The sequence below is a fragment of the Gorilla gorilla genome, chromosome 13, assembly GCF_029281585.2.
Source record: "Gorilla gorilla gorilla isolate KB3781 chromosome 13, NHGRI_mGorGor1-v2.1_pri, whole genome shotgun sequence".
In the NCBI taxonomy this organism is placed as follows: domain Eukaryota; kingdom Metazoa; phylum Chordata; class Mammalia; order Primates; family Hominidae; genus Gorilla; species Gorilla gorilla.
The window spans coordinates 30,906,259-30,929,817 of NC_073237.2; the positions used below are offsets into that span (position 1 = coordinate 30,906,259).

A 23,559-nucleotide genomic window follows, 5' to 3' on the forward strand; every position below is an offset into this window, starting at 1 on the left:
TTGTCTTGTCAAGGATGTCTTACTTCGTCCTAAGCCGTATTTAGCATCTACCAAAGTTGGTATTTTCTTAAGCCTGCTCATTGTTGTGTAGTTACTTAGGACAGAAAAGAAACAAAGAATGCAGATGAATAAATGTATTAAACCAATTTCACAGGCAAGTTTCCCTTGAAAAACAACTCCTTGCCATAATCATCACATTCATTGAGTGACCATCTACCAAATGCTTTACTCTCATGATTTCATGTAATATTGACATTCACCCTACAAAGTAGATGGTATTACAGTGTCTGTTTTACAAGTGAGAAATCCCAGGAACAGGAAGTCAATTTGCCAAGTGTTGCACAGCTAAGTGGAGATTCCAGAGAATGTGACCTCAAAGCTTCTAGTGGGGCTGTCATCTAGGTTGTGGTCGCTTTGGATAACAGGAGACGCTAAGGAAAATCAGTACTGGTTACTGAGGATGGAAGAGGCGCAGATATTTCACCACAGGCGACGAAAACCTCACTTTTAGGCTGGCCACACAGGAGCCCCGAGGAAACTATGCGTCCCCTTCCTCCCCGCCCCCACACTGCCCTGGCCTGGGCGGAGCAGCGGCCGCAGTGTAACTGCTGTTGCCCAGATCGAACCAAGCCCGGTCCCGGTGACGAGCAGCGCCTGCGGGGCCAGAGCGTCTGGGAGCCTTTCATGACCCCAAAGCCCAGGGAGGTCCCCGCACCAGCGGCCCCGCGCCCTAGCTCGGTCCGCCGTCAAGGGTGCCTGGAAGTCCCCTGCGGGCGCCGGGGAGAAAGCCCCGGGGTTAGCCTCCTCCATCCCCAGCCATCTGTCACCGCCTGCTAGGCCCCGGCTGGAGCCCCATGGGCGCCTCCCGCGCCTACCAAGGAGCCAGGGAGACAAGGAGCCCGGAGACCTCTGGGGCGCCCTCCAGCTGAGGATTCCGCCGCGGCTCCCGCAGCCGCTTCTCCCCATTCGGTGCAGCCCACCTGGCCCAGCTCTCGGCCGGTCTCCCTCGGAGGTCCGAAAAGGGAGAGGGCGGGCCAGGGCTCCCCGCTGGCCGGAGCCGCAGCCCCTTTCCCCCTCCCCCCACCCAGGGACCCTTCTCGGACCCTCCCGGGGCGCAGCGCTCACCTGCTGCCCGCACCGCCTCCGAGGAAGGCCCTCGGGCTCCACCTGGCCCCATCACCGCTTCCCTTATCCGGGAGGAGGAGGAAACTCAACCCTCTAGGCCAGGCTCTGTGCTCACTTTAGATACTTTATTTCGTTTAATTCTTAGGGTTTTAACCCCTGAGTTTAAGGCGAAGGATCCGAGGTTCCGAAAAGCCATGCAGAGCAGGGAGGATTCAAACAGCCAAACCTGCTGGTCTCTGTGCTCTTGGTAGCGGAAGAGATTTTGATGGAGTAAGTCGTTTTTTAGCTATACTCCCTCTGTTAACATAATTAAAACTGGACCACCACCTTCTGGAAAGAAAGGCAGCTGGACAGCACAAGGGCTTTTATGAAAGGGACTAAAGGAAGACAGCATACCCCCAGCCCTCGTCTCAGCTTGGTAATTCTCATTTGCCTTTGAACGTTAACAGAAATTCCAGGCTCAGTAACCAGTTTCAGGAAAATGGTGTGCGTCAACACAAGAGGAGGCGCCTTGGCATATGGGAAGCATTCTGTCCTCTGATGGCCAGATCCTCCACACCCGTCTTGGCCTGTGACACAAACACCTTGAGTTGTAAATTCCTTGAGCAAAGTGAGGCATTTTGGCATTTGCCAGGGGTGGTGACTGACACACAGGGAGCCTCAGTACTGTTTATTTTGTGTCTCCATACCTAGCAGACCACATTTTCCAGGCCCCAGGTAAGGGGTAGGAGGGATCTCATTTTAAAGAGATCAATTGATATTTCTCTTGGCAAATCTAGCACAGGACTTACTTTTGTCCCCAAAGACTTCTGTTCTCACTGCTTGCCCACATGCCTGGGCAGCCCAATGCTCTCTACGCCCATCTTCCCTTCAGGAATGAGTTCCCATCTCTTTCTCAACAGTGGACACCACTCCAGTGTTCCTCCCACCACCTTTAACTGAAAAAACAAACTGCCTTTACAGAACACTGTGCACACAGGTCAGCCTGGCTCCTGGAAATGCAAACTGGAGTTTCAAAAAGATGAAAACATTCCTGGAGAATTTTTGGTGTTTTGGAGAGTGCCTCTGGGCAGATCACACACTGTGACAAGTTCCTCATTTGTGAAAATTCAATCATGCTTTCCACAAAGAACTGACTTTTCACACTTAACACTGGAGGTTGCTCATTTTCCCCCAAATCTTGAAGTGGATTTGGGATTAAGATACCAAAGCAAATGCATAGTTCTTTGAGCACTGCTCCTATCTCACGGTGTCTGCATACTGGCAGACAGACACAGGCAGGAAGTAGGGGGCCTCTGCTGATGGTTTCCTTGGAGTTAGAAAGGTTTGACACATCCAGCCCAGAGAAGGCAGAGGCTCCTGTAACACCACCCTGCTGCCAGCTGTCAGTGGAAGAAAAACAGCTGGAGGAGGGGGGAGGTCTCACACTCCAGTCTCCCTAATTTGCATGGCTTTCTGCTAGCAACTGTATTCTTTTCTCTTAAAATTATTGTAATCACAAATTCTCATTATTAGGGACATGGGACATTGGGAGAGGAGGAAACACTTTATATTAAAAAATTTCCGCTTGGTTCCAAGATAGCCGAATAGGAACAGCTCCAGTCTGCAGCTCCCAGCATGATCGATGCAGAAGACGGGTGATTTCTGCATTTCCAACTGAGGTACCTGGTTCATCTCATTGGGACTGGTTGGACAGTGGGTGCAGCCCATGGAGGCTGAGCCAAAGCAGGGCGGGGCATCGCCTCACCCAGGAAGCCCAAAGGGTCAGGGGATTTCCCTTTCCTAGCCAAGGGAAGCCATGACAGACTGTGCCTGGAAAAATGGGACACTCCCGCCTAAATACTGTGCTTTTCCAATGGTCTTAGCAAATGGCACACCAGAAAATTATATCCTGTGCCTGGCTCGGCGGGTCCCATGCCCACGGAGCCTTGCTCACTGCTAGCGCAGCAGTCTGAGATCGACCTGTGAGGCAGCAGCCTGGCAGGGGCAGGGGCGTCCGCCATTGCTGAGGCTTGAGTAGGTAAACAAAGCAGCTGGGGAAGCTTGAACTGGGTGGAGCCCACTACAGCTCAGCAAGGCCTGCTGCCTCTGTTGACTCCACCTCTGGGGGCAGGGCATAGCTGAACAAAAGGCAGCAGAAACTTCAGCAGACTTAAACGTCCCTGTCTGACAGCTCTGGAGAACTGTGTTCTCCCAACACGGCATCTGAGCTCTGAGAACAGACAGACTGCCTCCTCAAGTGGGTCCCTGACCCCCGTGTAGCCTAACTAGGAGACATCTCCCAGTAGGGACTGACTGACACTTCATACAGGCAGGTGCCCCTCTGGGACGAAGCTTCCAGAGGAAGGATAAGGCATCAATATTTGCTGTTCTGTAATATTTGCTGTTCTGCAGCCTCCGCTGGTGATACCCAGGCAAATAGGGTCTGGAGTGGACCTCCAGCAAATTCCAACAGACCTGCAGCTGAGGGACCTTACTGTTAGAAGGAAAACTAACAAACAGAAAGGAATAGCATCAACATCAACAAAATGGACATCCACACCACAACCCCATCTGTAGGTCACCGACATCAAAGGCCAAAGGTAGATAAAACCACAAAGATGGAGAGAAACCAGAGAAGAAAAGCTGAAAATTCTAAAAACCAGAGCGCCTATACTCCCCAAAGCATCACAGCTCCTCGCCAGCAACAGAACAAAGCTGGACGGAGAATGACTTTCACGAGTTGACAGAAGTAGGCTTCAGAAGGTCGGTAATAACAAACTTCTCCGAGCTAAAAGAGGATGTTCGAACCCATAGCAAGGAAGCTAAAAACATTGAAAAAAGATTAGACGAATGGCTAACTAGAATAAACAGTGTAGAGAAGACCTTAAATGACCTGATGGAGCTGAAAACCATGGCACGAGAACTACGTGACGCATGCACAAGCTTCAGTAGCCAATTCGATCAAGTGGAAGAAAGGGTATCAGTGATTCAAGATCAAATGAATGAAATGAAGCGAGAAGAGAAGTTTAGAGAAAAAAGAGTAAAAAGAAACAAACAAAGCCTCCAAGAAATATGGGACTATGTGAAAAGACCAAATCGACATCTGATTGGTGTACCTGAAAGTGACAGGGAGAATGGAACCAAGTTGGAAAACACTCTTCAGGATATTATCCAGGAGAAATTCCCCAACCTAGCAAGGTAGGCCGACATTCAAATTCAGGAAATACAGAGAACACCACAAAGATACTCCTCGAGAAGAGCAACTCCAAGACACATAATTGTGAGATTCACCAAGGTTGAAATGAAGGAAAAAATGCTAAGGGCAGCCAGAAAGGTCGGGTTGCCCACAAAGGGAAGCCCATCAGACTAACAGCAGATCTCTCGGCAGAAACTCTACAAGGCAGAAGAGAGTGGGGGCCAATATTCAACATTCTTAAAGAAAAGAATTTGCAGCCCAGAGTGTCATATCCAGCCAAACTAAGCTTCATAAGTGAAGGAGAAATAATATCCTTTACAGAGAAGCAAATGCTGAGAGATTTTGTCACCACCAGGCCTGCCTTGCAAGAGCCCCTGAAGGAAGCGCTAAACATGGAAAGGAACAACCGGTACCAGCCACTGCAAAAACATGCCAAATTGTAAAGACCATCGATGCTAGGAAGAAACTACATCAACTAACGGGCAAAATAACCAGCTAACATCATAATGACAGGATCAAATTCACACATAACAACATTAACCTTAAATGTACATGGGCTAAATGCCCCAATTAAAAGACACAGACTGGCAAATTGGATAAAGAGTCAAGATCCATCAGTGTGCTGTATTCAGGAAACCCATCTCACATGCAGAGACACACATAGCCTCAAAATAAAGGCATGGAGGAAGATCTACCAAGCAAATGGAAAGCAAAAAAAAAAAAAAAAAAAAAAAAAAAAAAGCAGGGGTTGCAATCCTAGTCTCTGATAAAACAGACTTTAAATCAACAAAGATCAAGAGACAAAGAAGGCCATTACATAATGGTAAAGGGATCAATTCAACAAGAAGAGCTAACTATCCTAAATATATATGCACCCAATACAGGAGCACCCAGATTCATAAAGCAAATCCTTAGAGACCTACAAAGAGACTAAGACTCCCACACAATAATAATGGGAGACTTTAACACCCCACTGTCAATATTAGACAGATCAACAAGACAGAAAGTTAACAAGGATATCCAGGAATTGAACTCAGCTCTGCACCAAGCAGACGTAATAGACAGAACTCTCCACCCCAAATCAACAGAATATACATTTTTCTCAGCACCACATCACACTTATTCCAAAATTGACCACATAGTTGGAAGTAAAGCACTCCTCAGCAAAGGTAAAAGAACAGAAATCACAACAAACTGTCTCTCAGACCACAGTGCAATAAAATTAGAACTCAGGATTAAGAAAGTCACTCAAAACCTCACGACTACATGGAAACTGAACAACCTGCTCCTGAATGACTACTGGGCAAATAATGAAATGAAGGCAGAAACAAAGATGTTCATTGAAACCAATGAGGACAAAGACACAACGTACCAGAATCTCTGGGACACATTTAAAGCAGTGTGTAGAGGGAAATTTATAGCACTAAATGCCCACAAGAGAAAGCAGGAAAGATCTAAAATCAACACCCTAACATCACAATTCAAAGAACTAGAGAAGCAAGAGCAAACAAATTCAAAAGCTAGCAGAAGGCAAGAAATAACTAAGATCAGAGCAGAACTGAAGGAGATAGAGACACAAAAAACCCTTCAAAAAATCAGTGAATCCAGGAGCTGGTTTTTTGAAAGGATCAACAAAATGGATAGACCACTAGCAAGACTAATGAAGAAGAAAGAGAGAAGAATCAAACAGACACAATAGAAAATGATAAAGGGGATATCACCACCGATCCCACAGAAATACAAACTACCATCAGAGAATACTATAAACACCTCTACGCAAATAAATTAGAAAATCTAGAAGAAATGGATAAATTCCTGGACACATACACCCTCCCAAGACTAAACCAGGAAGATGTGGAATCTCTGCATAGACCAATAACAGGCTCTGAAATTGAGGCAATAATCAATAGCCTACCAACCAAAAAAGTCCAGGATCAGACGGATTCATAACCAAATTCTACCAGAGGTACAAAGAGGAGCTGATACCATTCCTTCTGAAACTATTCCAATCAGCAGAAAAAGAGGGAATCCTCCCTAACTCATTTTATGAGGCCAGCATCATCCTGATACCAAAGCCTGGCAGAGACACAACAAAAAAAGAGAATTTTAGACCAATATCCCTGATGAACATTGATGCAAAAATCCTCAATACTGGCAAACTGAATGCAGCAGCACATCAAAAACCTTATCCACCACGATCAAGTTGGCTTCATCCCTGGGATGCAAGGCTGGTTCAACATACGAAAATCAATAAACACAATCCATCACATAAACACAACCAACGATAAAAACCACATGATTATCTCAATAGATGCAGAAAAGTCCTTTGACAAAATTCAACAGCCCTTCATGCTAAAAAACTCTCAATAAACTAGGTATTGATGGAATGTATCTCAAAATAACAAGAGCTATTTATGACAAACCCACAGCCAATATCATACTGAATGGGCAAAAACTGGAAGCATTCCCTCTGAAAACTGGCACAAGACAGGGATGCCCCCTCTCACCACTCCTATTAACACAGTCTTGGAAGTTCTGCCTAGGGCAATCAGCCAAGGGAAAGAAATAAAGTGTATTCAATTAGGAAAAGAGGAAGTCAAATTGTCCCTGTTTGCAGATGACATGATTGTATATTTAGAAAACCCCATCATCTCAGCCCAAAATCTCCTTAAGCTGATAAGCAACTTCAGCAAGGTATCAGGATACAAAATCAATGTGCAAAAATCACAAGCATTCCTACACACCAATAACAGAGAACCATATCATGAGTGAACACCCATTCACAACTGCTACAAAGAGAATAAAATACCTAGGAATCCCACTTACAAGGGATGTGAAGGACCTCTTCAAGGAGAACTACAAACCACTGCTCAATGAAATAAAGGAAGACACAAACAAATGGAAGAACATTCCATGCTCATGGATAGGAAGAATCAATATCATGAAAATGGCCATACTGCCCAAGGTCATTTATAGATTCAATGCCATCCCCATCAAGCTACCAATGACTTTCTTCACAGAATTGGGAAAAACTACTTTAAAGTTCATATGGAACCAAAAAAGAGCCTGCATTGCCAAGACAATCCTAAGCAAAGAGAACAAAGCTGGAGGCATCATGCTACCTGACTTCAAACTATACTACAAGGCTACAGTAACCAAAACAGCATGGTACTGCTACCAAAACAGAGATATAGACCAATGGAACAGAACAGAGGCTTCAGAAATAACACCACACATCTACAACCATCTGATCTTTGACAAACCTGACAAAAACAAGAAATGGGGAAAGGATTCCCTATTTAATAAATGGTGCTGGGAAAACTGGCTAGCCATATGTAGAAAGCTGAAACTGGATCCCTTCCTTACACCTTATACAAAAATTAATTCAAGATGGATTAAAGACTTAAATGTAAGACCTAAAAACCATAAAAACCCTAGAAGAAAACCTAGGCAATATCATTCAGGACATAGGCATGGGCAAGGACTTCATGACTAAAACACCAAAAGCAATGGCAACAAAAGTCAAAATAGACAAATGCGATCTAATTAAACTAAACAGCTTCTGCACAGCAAAAGAAACTACCATCAGAATGAACAGGCAACCTACAGAATGGGAGAAAATTTTTGCAATCTACTCATCTGACAAAGGGCTAATATCCAGAATCTACAAAGAACTTAAACAAATTTTGAAGAAAAAAACAACCCCATCAAAAAGTGGGCAAAGGATATGAATAGACACTTCTCAAAAGAAAACATTTATGCAGCCAACAGACACATGAAAAAATGCTCATCATCACTGGTCATCAGAGAAATGCAAATCAAAACCAAAATGAGATACCATCTCACACTAGTTAGAATGGCAATCATTAAAAAGTCAGGAAACAACAGATGCTGGAGAGGATGTGGAGAAATAGGAATGCTTTTACACTGTTGGTGGGAGTGTATACTAGTTCAACCATTGTGGAAGACAGTGTGGTGATTCCTCAAGGATCTAGAACTAGAAATACCATTTGACCCAGTGATCCTATTACTGGGTATATACCCAAAGGATTATAAATCATGCTACTATAAAGACGCATGCACACATATGTTTATTGCAGGACTGTTCACAATAGCAAAGACTTGGAACCAACCCAAATGTCCATCAATGATAGACTGGATTAAGAAAATGTGGCACAGATACACCATGGAGTACTATGCAGCCATAAAAAAGGATGAGTTCATGTCCTTTGCAGGGACATGGATGAAGATGGAAACCATCATTCTTAGCAAACTATCACAAGGACAGAAAACCAAACACCACATGTTCTCACTCATGGATGGGAATTGAACAATGAGAACACTTGGACACAGGGCGGGGAACATCACACACTGGGGCCTGTCATGGGGTAGGGGGCTGGGGGAGGGATAGCATTAGGAGAAATACCTAATGTAAATGACGTTAATGGGTGCAGCAAACCAACTTGGCTCATGTATACCTATGTAACAAACCTGCACATTGTGCACATGTACCCTAGAACTTAAAGTATAATAAATGTATACATATATGTGTATGTATGTGTATATATATGTGTGTGTGTGTATATATATGCATGTGTGTGTGTATATACATATATGTGTGTGTGTGTATATATATATATATACACACACAAAAATTAGCTGGGCATGGTGGCAGGCGCCTGTAATCCCAGCTACTCGGGGGGCTGAGGCAGGAGAATTGCTTGAACCTGGGAGGCGGAGGTTGCAGTTAGCCAAGATTGTGCCATCACACTCCAGCCTGGGGGACAAGAGCGAGACTTCGTCTCACACACACACACACAAAAAAAAGTTTTCCATTTTTAAATTTCTACTGCTATCAGCTTTTTATTCTGAATATTGTTTATTTTTGCCTTCTTTATAAATCAGCTTATGTCATTATTACTGTTATATACAATATATGTTTTACATAAGAAAAATAAATGTCTTTTCTCACTAAAAAAAAAAATATTCGCCATCTGGTAATGCTTAAAAATGCTTCAACTGGACATTCATGGAAATGAATCTAAATAATGATCTTACCCCTTTCACAAAAATTAACTCATAAACATAATGGATCACAGACATAAATATAAAACATAAAAGTATAAAACTCCTAGAAGATAATATAGGAGAAAATCTAGGTATCTAGGTGACCTTGAGTTTAGCAATGACTTTACAACACCAAAACACAATTTATAAAAGATAAAATGTAAAAATTGGACTTCATTAAAATTAAAAATCCTTCAACTGAGGACAAAGCTTTTTGTTGCACAAAAAGAATTGAAATGCAAATTCCTGTCTGGAAAAGATAATAGTGATCTGTAAAATCATGCTGAAGTATAAAAGACTAATGGCAGATCCTCTGTTTCTGTGCTCGGGGGTAGAAGGCTACTCATGTATAAGAAAATAGGAAGAAACAATATTTGTGGGCTAAGGTGGGAGGATCACTTGAACCCAGGAGTTCAAGGCTGCAGTGAGTTATAATCATGCCACTGCACTCCAACCTAGGTGACGGAGTTAGAACCCATCTCAAAAAAAGAAAAAAGAAAAAAAAATTGTGAAATATACAAGGAACAAAGCCTTATCCTATGGTCAAACACTTAAGCATCCTGACATGTGACTTCTCTGATGGAAACAAGAAAACCTGATGGTTCAGATCTTGAAACTAGAGTAAGTATTTTCTTCTTATCAACAGCCAAGGCAGTCTCTCTAAATCTCAGGTTCAACCCAACATTCAATTTATAGCCATAAATATTTTCATTATTTTTAAAATTTTATTTCATCCTAAAAACGAAATTCTTTTTTTTTCTTTTTGAGACCCAAAAGAGACTCCAGCTTGTCACCCAAGCTGGAGTGCAGTAGCATGACCATGGCTCACTGCAGCCTTGACCTCCCAGACTCAAGCGATCCTCACCTCAGCCTCCCGAGTAGCTGGGATTACAGATGTGTGCCACCACACCCAGCTAATTTTTTAACTTTTTTTTTTTAGAGATGGAGTCTCACCATGTTGCCCAGGCTGATCTTGAACTCCTGGGCCCAAGCAATCTGCCTGCTTCAGCCTCCCAAAGTGCTCGGATTACAGGTGTAAGTCACCATACCCAGCCAAAAGAAAATTCTTAATGTTAAAGTATATGAACTTTGACTCAAAAGTTTTTTTAAAAGCAAAAAAAAAAGGCAAAAATAAGAGTTAAAAGAACTACTTTTCTAAAAAATAGCATTTTATAAGCAAACATCTAGCAAATGTTATCAAGAAAAAAAGAAGAAATACAAAATGCAAGAAATGAGAAATTGGAATAGGAACAACAGAAGTCAAAATGTGGCCAAAAAGGCCACGTGCAGTGGCTCATGCCTATAATTCCAACACTTTGGAAGGCTGATGGGTGGATCCCTTGAGGCCAGGAGTTCAAGATCAGCCTGGGCAACATGGCGAGACCCTGTCTCTACCAAAAAAAGAAAAAACAATTAATCAAGTATATAATCTTTGTTTGTATCTCTCAAAAATATATTAAAAGGGACTCATTTATACCCAGAGAGACCAACCCTTCTTCAAATCCCCTTCTTTTCCCCAAATCTCCCAGAGCACTCCAAAGCTCCCACTTCCCAGATACCTCAAAGTCTGCCCCAAATGTTCACCTATCTTTTTCAGTCCTTCTCCCCCTTCTGTCTTCACTATGTAGATTGGTTTAGCTTCACTAACTTTTTTGTTTTCTTTCCACTTCTCCCATTACTTGATTTCTCTAACACAAAGGATGTTCTGGGAACTGATCCAACAAGCCAAAATTCTAACCACTCTTCTCATTTTCCATCTTTTCTTCCCCTTTTCCTGATACTTTTGTTAAAATCTGGGGACCAGGCCAAATACATAAATCAATCTATAAATCTTACTCCCCAAACCCATCCCATCATGAATGTTTCAGAGTCAAAGTCCATACTGAAAGAGAAGCCCTAGGGAACCAAGAGGATTCACCCCCAGAATTCAAGGTGGTTCAGTATTTGGAAACCTACTGTAACATTTCATATTAACATAATTTACAAGGGAAATCATGGGATCTCAATGGGTGGTGAAAGGCATTTGTAAGTACAAACAGAAAGTTGCTATGGACAGCAATTTTGAATAACTAAAATGTAGTTGGTGTCTCGCAGACATTGAGGTTAGGGGCGAACAGAGAAAAAGCCACTTTTTCTAGATCTAGTGTTAGGAATATCAGATCCATCAGATCAAATGAATTACCTTCACGTGTGTCATTCTCAGACTCAAGCAAATTTGGTCTTGAAATCTGGCCTTGCAGGATGCCTGTCTCTGGAGGGCCATAGAACACTCGAATGGAACTGGCATTATTTGTAAAAAAAAAAAAAAAAATTAGCCACTTTTTATCAGCTATTAATATAAATAATTGAAAGTTGATTACATTCCTTTGTGACCTATCACTTTTTAAAAATAAAATTTGAGGCTTTTTTCACACTCCCAAATATGTATTCACTGTAACTAATTTAGAAGTGTGCACAACAATATAACACAATTTAAATTATCCACATTCTTACCACCAAGAGAGGACCGCTAATTAACGTTTTAGTATATTCTCTCCCAGCATGAATTTGGGAATGCAAGCACTCTTGATGTTTAATTAGGACATAAGTTGGTTGCTGATATTGTAACAGTCACTTCTATGTTTCAAATCCCTCAATGGAACATCAGAGGCTACTAGAATAAAGAGTTCTGATAGATTCTCCAGGCAAGAGATTAAACTTTGCCCCAAAGCACCAGAGAGATTAGATGCCCAGTGGTAGCAGAGTGACTTTCTGTGTGTAGTTTGGAAAAAAGGACTGCCAGTTGGTTCAAAATAATTAGAATCTAGGGGATACACACACACACACACACACACACACACACACACACACACACACACACACGCACCAGCTGAGAAGACCTGCCCTAGAAAATCCACGGATTATTGATTTTTGGGGTGCTTCCCTTGAAATTACATGCAAAACATATGGGAAAGGGGCTATCATCTTCACCAAATTTTGGATCTATGACTCCCTCAAAATGTCAGGACCCCTGGTACATAAAGTCCTTTTCAATTTTAATATTCTGGTACTATTTGGCATTGGAGCTTTTATTCTGCCGCTTAAAAGACAGAAGGCTTGGAAGAGCTGCAAGACCGATGAAGCTAGGTTCTTCTATCAAAAGGAGGTTTGCGGGGAAGCTGGCCCATGGAAAATGCAGACACAGCCCTTTACCTTCTCTGTATATTAACCGTCCTGCTTTGACAGTGCTTCCTCTAATATCTGACCACCAGCGACTTAGCAATTGTCAACGTAAAAATGATGCCATTTTTGAAGAATATGCCCAAAAGAAGTGTCTGCTTCCAGTGCTACTCCCAGGTATTCTTGTGATGAGAACAACAGTCACTAACTTGGGGTCAAATTAAGAAAATTTGCCAGCATATTTTCAATGCCTACCATGCATTGACATGCCCCAAGACCCATTTCATGAGTGCCAGAATCAGGCTTCAACCTTGGCTCTAGCCAACTTATTTTTTTTAATAGAAAGAATGTTTTGGGGGGTTTGTTTGTTGAGACAGAGTCTTGATCTGTCACCCAGGCTGGAGTGCAATGGCATGATCTCAGCTCACAGAAATCTCTGCCTCCTGGGTTGAAGCGATTCTCGTGCCTCAGCCTGCCAAGTAGCTGGGATTACAGGCGCGTGCTACCACACCTGGCTAATTTTTGTATTTTTGGTGGAGACAGGGTTTTGCCATGTTGGCTAGGGGCTAGGCTGTTCTCGAACTCCTGACCTCAAATGATCCGCCAGCCTCAGCCTCCCAAAGTGCCGGGACTATAGGCGTGAGCCATCGCGCCCAGCTTCCAGCCAACTTTAGAGTCTATTTCACTTCTCAGCCAAATAGCCTCCCAGTCAATCGTGTATGTTTTGTATTTTGACCCACACACTGGTTTCCCCTCAAACTTCTATCTTAATTAGGAGATACGTTAAACACACATCAGTCTTATTTTAAAAGCCCCTTATATATTTTATTTTGAAGTATTGATTCTGAAACATAAGATACTTTATAAAGGGGCTTCAAAAACAGCTTTGTCTTGTAGAAGACAATTAAAAATTTATTTTTTCAAATGCTGCCATCTGGTGGCCAAACATGGCAAGCCCCAAAAATAGACCACAGAAAAGACACGGAAAACCCCAATTTCCCTAATCACTTGCTTTGTTAGCAAAGATTTGGAAAATTCTGTGGAAAAATATTAACATGCTTATGTTCCACTAATTCTAACCTGTAAGATATACTTTTTTCCCATAAACAATGGCAGTAAGGTGTTTATCAGAATGTTTCCAAAGTCATATGAAGGAAAAATGAAGAAGGCAAGAAAAAATGTTTAAATAAAAAAAATTAAAGATCAACACCTGTGAAAAGAAGGGATTTTTTTTTTTTTTTTCAAAATAAAATAACTGTTTCTAAGGGCAAAGATGCAGACTCACTGGACAACACGCTTGCCAATCAAATTCAGATGTAACAGAAAAAGTTTTCTTTTCTACATCCATTCCAAGTGTATTGACACAGGTGTCATTCACTCAACGAAATTTTATTGCAAGGCTGTTTTGTTCCATATTTTAATTTCGTTGGGTACATGACGGAGAACCAAAAAAACTACCTTTCCTAGAGAACCTCATGAGAAACAGGGACCCCACACCGTAAGATTGTACGGTTGCACCCTATGTGGCCCTCAGTCTCAAGTGAGTGTGAGCTAAAAGCTTCTGCTTGCAGGGCGTGCCTTTTCTCATTCACATAAAGGGGACACAGAGGCTTTGAGCTACTGCGGGGATGTGCGGGATTCAGATACCTATTGGGGCCTCCCTCCCACATCTTGGGTCTCTTTCCTAATGCCTGGCCAGCTGGAGGGAACACATTTTAGTATTTGACCTATTGACCCTCTTGCTTTGTCATGAACATCTTCCACTTTGTGGGTTCTCGAAAGCAGTCCTAGTCTCTGAGCAATGTATTTGTAACCTAGAGAATGCTTGTGATTCAGCTGCTCAACTGACTCTTCAGACATCCCCAGATGCCCCCTCCTCTGCCCTGGGCCCAGCTTCCTACCTCCAGAATGCAGCTGGGGAAAGAGCCACAAAGGCTGGTGGTCTGGTGACCCACGACATGGAGGTGCCTCTGGACCCTGGCAACTCCAACTAGCATTCTAGGAGGACCTCCCACAGTTTCTGGAGAAGATTCTACAAAAGGTCTTTGGCCAGTAACTAATTCTTCAATGTGAATAAATGATAGTTTTTTTCCTCCAATAAATGTCAAACAGTACAAGTTGGGGGTGGGGGCAGTGGGTTGTGTCAGCTTTCAACTTGTGGCTGCCAGAACTACAATGCCTCTTCTTGGTTGGTAAAATATTTTTTAAAAAAAGAAAAAGCCTGGTGCAGTGGCTCACGCCTGTAATCCCAGCACTTTGAGAGGCCGAGGGAAGATCACTTGAGCTCAGGAGTTTGAGACCAGCTTGGCCAACATGGTGAAACCTCATCTCTATTAAAAATACAAAAATTAGCCAGGCATGGTGGTGGGCGCCAGTCCTCCACAGTGACCTGAGACCCCTCCTGTATATCCCAGATGCATGGTGATGACCCTTTTCTCTTGAGATTCTTAAACTGGGGTCCACAGACCCTATGGAAGCACTTCAGTGGCTCCATAAATTCCCTGATAACATATACAAAATGTGTAAATATTCATTATGCTGAAGAGGTTTCACGGCTTTCATCACATTTTTAAAAATTAGTCTATGGTAGAATCTTCAGAGCCCTGCGAAAGTCTCCCTCCAAGTTGGAGTTGTTGGAAGCAGAGGGAAGCATTTAGGCCAACACTGACAGATGAGTCCTGACTCTCTGATATCCAGCCATGTCCAGTCTGTGTGACTATCAGATGCCAGGCTCTAGAAAATATCCCTGAATCTAAAGACATCCTTAACGACCATCTCAAGTATGATCTAGTCCCTACAAGGACCATTTGTACCTGGGTATCTCAGAGACAGGCCAAGAGAAGGAAAAATACTTACGCTCTGAGCCTAAGGCTGGCAGTGTTCATTACAGGTCCCAGACCAAGCCACTGGACTGATCTCTGGGCATGAAGAGGGAACGGGAGCAACTGAGGGGAAGTCATCTCCAGACATGGCTCCTAAAAGCCTGGGGCCAAAGGAGCTCTGCCAAACTCCTGAAGAAAGGAAGGGCTGATCCCTGTAACAAGGGACTCCCCTTCAGCTAATGCCGGAGGTCTCCCCAGACTCTGAAATAACCCTGACACAGCAGAGGGAAGGCAGACCTATGACAGGCCCAGGCAGCTAACCAGAAAATGCTATTTGTGTCCTGGCAGGGAACAGCCAAATCCATAAGCTTCAGAAATGCAAGGTGCTTTGAAGCCAAAGGTTCATTTATATTGTGGTTCTCAAACATCAATAAAATCAAGTTCATCCTGAATGGTTTAAAATGAAGATTCTTAGGCCCTCGCGATTGTGATTCAGTAATTATTTGGTAAAGCCCAAGTGCTTACATTTTTTTAAAGGGAAACCAGTAATTCTGATCTAAGGAGTCCATGGAGTACATATTTAGAAAGTTTCCAGGGGCAGTAAGGCTTCGGATGCAGAGAGAGGCATGGATCAGGTGAATTCCTCTTTCCCAGCCTCCACTGAGATAAAAGCAGAGGCTTCCAGTTACCATTTATTGAGTCTTTCTCTATGCAAGATACTATGCTAAACCCTTTGCATAGATTATTTAATCCTTATAACTCAACTCTGTTATGCCCATTTACATATGTGAATTCCAAAGTTCAGAGAAAATAAGTAACTTGCCCAAGATCCCTCAGCTGTGAGTAGCAGAGCCAGGACTGGGACCCAGGTGTGAATCCAGAGCCTGTTCTTAACTAACATGCCCATGATTTTTTTTTTTTTTTTTTTTTGAGATGGGGTCTCACTCTGTCACCCAGGCTGGAGTGCAGTGGCACAATCTCAGCTCACTGCAAGCTCCGCCTCCTGGGTTCACACCATTCTCCTGCCTCAGCCTCTCAAGTAGCTGGGACTACAGGCGCCCACCACCATGCCCGGCTAATTTTTTTTTTTGTATTTTTAGTAGAGACAGTGTTTCACTGTGTTAGCCAGGATGGTCTCGATCTCCTGACATTGTGATCTGCCCGCCTCAGCCTCCCAAAGTGCTGAGATTACAGGCGTGAGCCACCGTGCCCAGACAATTTTCAAGAGTTTCTGTGCCTGGTACCTGATGACAGCAAATAAAAGGCTATGAAGCCACATGCCCTCTGCAACTGGGTTGGGGAAGAACCTCCAGGAGCCACAGTGTATGTAGACAACCACCTCAGGAGACGAAGCAGACAATCAAGCAGGCCCAAAGGTCCAGCATCAAGCCAGATAGAACTATGGATGGATGGACTAATGACGTAAGGATTACAATCCTGGAGTGCAGAAGGAGCAGAGAAAAGAGATGAAAGATGTTGGGAATGAGAGATGGACAAAAAGGGCTAAAGGAACTGGCTGATCTCAGGGAAATCAATGAAATGCCACGGAAAGCTTTTGATCAGCACAGGTCCAAGGCCCCTGGGTTCTATGGCTTCTGCTGTTAGTCTTGCATTTATACTGTTCAATTGATAAGAAAAATAATGAGTTGATGCATCAGAATCAATACCAACTTTGGATAGTGCCCAGGAACCATTATAGAATATTAGATGCTCATCCATTAAAGGGGCATAACAATAGCACGTAACCTCATGGAGTTATGTACAGTGAGAATTCAATGAGATCACTTGAGTACAGTGTTTAGCATAATGCAGGACACACAGGAGTCAGACAAATGTGAGCTGCTATGATCATTAATTATATAATTATTACTATACCTATGTTCACTAAGTAACCACTGTGGCATCTTGTTTGTTTGTGAAAGACATTGAGGTCAAATGACTCTACGGACTGTGGCTTTTTCTCTCCAGAAGAAGCTTTTGTTAAGGGTGTTTCCTTTTTTCTCACAACTTGAGTGAAAAGTCACATCCCCAAAGATATCCACAATTTCATCAAAAACAACTTTTTAGTTTTCCCATCACCTTTAGTTCTAATATTATCCCAAAAAACAACTGAATACAACTGTTTTATCCAAATTTATTCTCAGGGAAAAAGAAAGTAGTGGCTCTACACAACTTTTTCATTCACCAACCACCTTTTCATGCATCGGAACCTATGCTGTGATTGTCAGCTGAACTTCAATAGTCTCCACCTACTTAAGAGAGATACCTCAAACAAATTAACTTTATTTTCAGACAACAGGTCCAAGAAGACTTCACAGCTCAATCATGACGAACATGTGTCTGTTTCCTCACAGCCAGGAACCCTTGCTATTAGAAGAAAACTCCAACCCCCGACACCATCATCTAGCCTCTTTTCTCACTGTGAAGAACTGATGAGACAGAATTCCTGAGAAGTGAACATTTAGGTAATCTGGGATAGAAGGGCACGGAAGGACTGGACAACCTAAGCCTCCCCATGAAGGAAGGGAAAAGAATATTACAAAACAGACTAACAGAAAACAAGACCCATCAGTATCTTCAGGATAAACAAGAGGCCACTCTAGATGCTCTGATTAAAGGTTGTCCACGCCTACAGAGGCGGAGGATAAATCTAAGAAACAGAAATGTATAAGCAGCCCACTGCTTCCATACTCTGCATTAGGTCAGTGTGAACATGGCTTTGCTCCCAATGGTCAGACCTGACATGGGTCCTTCTGAAGATGGTGGGTCAGGTATATCCCAGCCACCCTCACCAGAGAATACATCTATGACAAACCCAAATTCCTAATCCTGAAGTACTTTGAGCCACTCTACATTGTGGCCACTCAATAATAGAATAAATTTGTGAAAAAGCTGCATGTTTTAATTTAGGAAATGAGTAGAAGTTCACAAGCAACCCAGAATAGGTGCCAGCAGTTTGCTCCAGTGGGCCACACCACAGCAGCAGCTCAGGCTCTGCAGAATCACTGTGTCCAGTGCTTCCTAAGATGTTCTTTCAGCTGAGGAATGGAAGGCAGCAGCTGCTGGCACTCATGACAACGAAGGGGCAGCTTCAAGAGCTCAGGCATCCCACCTCGGACAGTCACTCTACCAGCCTCTTGTACCATCTCGATCACAGCTGCAGGCAAGGAAGAAAAGTCAAATCCCAGCTACTCTGGAAAACCAATATGAGATACCAAAAAAAAAAAAATCAAAAACGTGACTCCAATCAGTATGCCAGGCCAGGTATTCTACAGCTCTGTAAGCTTAGTTTAGACTTCCCTCAGGCAAAATGAGCTTAATCAGATTATAAATATGAGCAACCCACCTTTGATTATAAATATGAGCAACCCACCTTTGAAATAATACACTCCTTCAGGACACACTCTAGGCAATCCATGTTACTCTGTCAAGAGCTCATCAGAGTGCTTTACCTCTGGTTGGCCCTTGGTAAATGCCAGCTGCCACTGTGAACACCCCAGCAATGCTTAAGCTCTTACACACCAGGAAATGCTTTCCTGGTGTGTAAGAAAGCATTACACACCAGAAAATGCTTTCTTCTACATATACACAGGCTTCCCCCTGCTAATTCACCACTCCTGACAGGAGGCAGCCCCGAAGCTCCCACCCAACTGATGGCAGAAGAGACAAAGAATTGTCCACAGCTTTCTTATCCATGAACTCCACTAATTCTCCCGGCAGCCTTTAAGTCCCCTTTTGTCACAATAAAACACTGACCCTGACATAATAGCTTTCTAGGTCCCCCAAGAAGACAACTCACAGCAAAGTGGCAATAATACTACAATCCAGATAATCCAGTTTCTTTTCACAGGGCTCGCTTTACAGGGAACACAAAGCTGTACGTAGGTTTTTGAGGTCAGATTGTTATTCAGGGAAACAACCAAATCAAACATAAGAACAGCTCAGAAAATGAAACAAATGTGAAAACCAAGGAACACTGTTTACCTTGTGATTCTAGGAAGTATTCTGTATTGAAAGAATTCCAATGTTTTTTGTTTTTAAGGCAAGGAGAATCAAAATCCTGGCTGATCACATGAAGATGTACATGGCTAGTTGAAAGAAAAAAAAACTGAGCATTAAACTCTTTAACAACTATGGCTTAATCAAAATGACAAAGAGTATGAGTACATTGTATATTCATACTATTGAATACTCTTTGAATATTCATACTATTGAATTGATAGTGTGTCCATTTAATTCAATTGATTCATTCATTTACTTAAGAATATTTAATGCTCAATAAGTATGTACTATGGCCAAACACTGTTCCAGGCACTGAGACTTTAGCAAGAAACAAAATGGGAAAAGCCTCTGCCCTTATAGAAATTGTATGCTAATGAGGAAAGACAAATAATAAATAAGCAAACAAACAAACAAACAAAAAAAACTTAAAGAATTAACATTGCCAAGAAAAAATAAACAAGGAAAATGGGATAGAGTGCCCAGGGGTAGAAGCTGCCCTCTTTAGTTAACAGTGTTCAGGGGAAAGCATCTCCCAGGAAGTGATTTGAACTGAGACAGCACCCAGGCAAGCTAGGTCTGTGGGAAGAGTGTCTCAGAAAGTGAGGAGGCCAAGAGCAGGGGCCCTGACATGAGGAAAAGCTCAGTGCAACCAAGAAAGAGAAAGAAGGTAATATGGCCCAAATGTATGGCCTGAATTGTTGGAGCCAAACAGCAGAAACGAGGCAGGAGCCAGGTCATAAAGCCTCTTAAAGGCGACAAAGGGTTTGCATTCTATTCTGAATCTACTGGGAAGCCAATGAAGGATTTTCAGCCGAAGAGTGCTACTATCTGATTTATACTCTTTTTTTTTGTTAACAACAAAAACTTAAATTATAAAATGGACCACAATTTAAAAGTGGGCCTATTTTAATTTTATTATTCTTAAATTCATTATTTTGAAAATGCAACCAGGTGCAGTGGCTCACGCCTGTAATCCCAGCACTTTGGGAGGCCAAGGCAGGTGGATCACTTGAGGTCAGGAGTTCAAGAACAGCCTGCCCAACATGGTGAAACTACTAAAAATACAAAAAACTAACTGGGCGTGGTGGCAGGTGCCTGTAATCCCAGCTACTTGGGAGGCTGAGGCAGGAGAATCACTTGAACCTAGGAGGTGGAGGTTGCAGTGAGCTGAGATCATGCTACTGCACTCCAACCTGGGTGACAAAGTTAGACTCCATCGCCAAAAAAAGGAAGAAAAAGAAAAAGAAAATGCACTTTATTTTTGAAATGATAAAAGATTTAACTATGAACTGACAAAGTAGAGGTCGGCTGACACTAGCGGGTCAACTCTTCATGTAGACATTTAAATGCTGTTTTTTCTGTATTACATCAAAATGATTTGCAATAGGAAATTGGAAAAGGGGAGCAAAGCAGAGTGCAAAGCATATACTGAGGTCTTTCCATGGGTATCTGATAGAATGCAGATTCAGCACAATAAAATGTAGACTGCAGCAGTGGCCTGTAAGTGTACTCCAAGCGTACCGTAAGAACCTATGTAAAAACCATTTTTTTCTTATTCCTAACAGAAAAACAAATTTTGTTTTGTTTAAACAATAAAATGTAATGGAAAGATCTGTACTGTAAAACTACTTGCTATAAACTATCACAAGGACAGAAAACCAAACACTGCATGTTCTCACTCATAGTTGGGAACTAAACAATGAGATCACTTGGACACAGGGCGGGGAACATCACATACCGGGGCCTGTCAGGAGGGTGGGGGGCTCAGAGAGGGACAGCATTAGGAGAAATACCTAATGTAAATGATGAGTTGATGGGCGCAGCAAACCAACATGGCACATGTATACCTATGTATCAAACCTGCATGTTGTGCACATGGACCCTAGAACTTGAGTATAATAAAAAAAAATAAAAACTACTTGCTGTAGCCCATGTGTTCAGTTTGTTCAACAACCTCACTCACACATGATGAATTACATGAATAGAAAGTCACCAAATAAGACTCAAGACAAAAAAATTATCTATCAACCTCCATATGAAAATACCACAGCTTTAATGATTTATACAATCCTTAAGCTTAATATCTGGTCAGTATAGGTTTCCAAATCAAAATCAAGTCATAAGCTGTTACAATAACTGCATTATACTAACATTTTCTTTCCAGTATTTCTTCCTATGAGGGAAAAAAAATCATCAGAAGCTTTCACTCTTGAAAAGCGTCCTAAACTAAAACAGTGTTCTTCTCCAAAACGAAAATACTCTACAAACAGTAAATAAACAAAGCTAAGCTAATTTCAACAGTCATATTTCCAAAAGTAAAATCTATTAAGTACAATACACCTGCACAAGAAATTACAAGAAATGATTACAGTCACAGATGCAAAATAATATCTAATTATCCCAGGCTTGTGAACATAATAATTAAAATCAAATTCATATGCTAGTCCAAATATTATGTACAATTTAGATAAGCTGGTCAAGTATTATTTGAATATACACCATATTTGTTAAACCTAAAATTATATTACCTTTTCTTGTCCTTTAATATTTGTAGACACATGCCAATATGAAAAAAAATGTAATTTCCATTTATGTATTAACAGAGAATTTCTACTGCACGTTTTAAACTGTTAAAAAATAAAAAAGTCTAGGTACATTTTCACTTAAGAAAGAGATAAAAATAAATTACCAGAATTTTAATTGATAAAAGTTTCATATCAATTTATAAAAATGACCCAAGCACGTGGCTCATACCTGTAATCCCAGCTACTCAGGAGGCTGACGCAGGTGGATCACTTGAGGTCAGGAGTTCAACATTGGCCTGAGCAACATAGTGAGACCCTCATCTCTAAAAAATTGTTTTAATCAGCCAGGCATGGTGGCACACCCATAGCCCCAGCTACTCGGGAGGCTGAGGCAAAAGGATACCTGGAGCCCAGGAGTTCAAGGCCACAGTGAGCTATGATCTTGACACTGTACTCCAGACTGGGAGAGAGGGTGAGACTCCCATCTCTTAAAACAAAAACAAAAAATGAATTAAAAAATTCATTTATAAAAATGGGGGGGAGAAAACCTGGGTGCAGTGGCTCATGCCTGTAATCCCAGTACTTTGGGGGGCCAAGGCAGGTGGATCATTTGAGGCCAGGAGTTCAAGACCAGCCTGGCCAATATGACAAAACCCCATCTCTACTAAAAATACAAAAATTAGCTGGGCATGTTGGCACATGCCCGTAATCCCAGCTACTCGGACAGCTGAGGCATGAGACTAGCTTGAACCCGGGAGGCAGGGGTTTCAGGGAGCTGAGATTGCACAACTGCACTCCAGCCTGGGCAAAAGAATGAGACTCTGTCTCAAAAAACAAAAAGAAAAAAAAAAAACTGAAACAGATACCATATAATTATCATATGGTCTCCGATATAAGAAGGTATTTAAAGAAGGGGCATTAGGTCAAAAACAAGGACTAACCCAAGTGTGTTGCTTTAAAAATCTAATTTTTAGGAAAACTAGTTGCTTGGCCAGTTTTAAATCTAATTACAAAATCCATCTTTTTTTGTTTTTTGAAAAGCATAACAAATTTATTTAATCCAAGTTTTATGTGACACAGGAGCCTTCCAAATGAAGATGCAAAGATACGGGGAAAACTATCCATTTTTACACTTGGGTTTGTTGAAGAATGGAAAGCCATGTAGAACCATTACTGCTTCAAAAGGGTATACGACTTAATGAGAATAGACTGAGTGGGGAAACCCAGCAAGGCCTGTCTGTCCAGATTCTTCTTAACCTTTGTGCAGCATTCCTTCTTCCCAGGTATGGGAATGGCAGTCTTATGACCTACCATCAAACAAGGTAGATCAGGGAATTTCTTTATAGCCAGGTCTACATAGAAAAGAAGGTTAGAGTAATATTTTGGGGTTTTTGGTTGGCTTTGAGGAAGAAGGTTCTAGTTTCTATAACCTGCCTTGAGAAAGAGGAATTATAGTTTCTATGGCTTGCTTAGGGGGAGAATGAGGGGCAAGAGACAGGGGGCAGGAGAAGGTCGAGGAGAAATTTTGCTTCTGAGGCCTTTATTTGGGGTTATCATTTTCTAAGCCCCAACAACACTATCTGTGAAATGGAAGTGAAGATTCCTACTTTACAGGGTTGCTAAGATGATGAAATGAAAGAAATAAAGCTCAAGTGCAATTTCTGATAAATAATAGACAGCA

General features: G+C 42.1%; 1 protein-coding gene across 11 annotated transcripts in view; it reads right to left on the reverse strand.

Moving 5' to 3' along the window:
• Positions 1-23,559, reverse strand: part of APTX (aprataxin) — a 59,908-nt gene that overhangs the window by 9,457 nt on the left and 26,892 nt on the right. For 9 of the 11 annotated variants that reach the window (XM_031014536.3, XM_031014539.3, XM_055351728.2 and 6 more), the window contains 2 exons: positions 19,336-19,439; positions 17,472-18,508 (listed from right to left, as the gene is read on the reverse strand). The exons of 1 other annotated variant lie outside the window; for it this stretch is intronic. In XM_031014536.3, the coding sequence (XP_030870396.2) occupies positions 18,354-18,508; positions 19,336-19,439 (259 nt within the window). In that variant the 3' untranslated portion in view covers positions 17,472-18,353. Of the gene's footprint in view, positions 1-11,552; positions 11,651-17,471; positions 18,509-19,335; positions 19,440-23,559 lie in introns of those variants that run through there. One more of the 11 variants, XR_010130175.1, reaches the window with a different exon arrangement.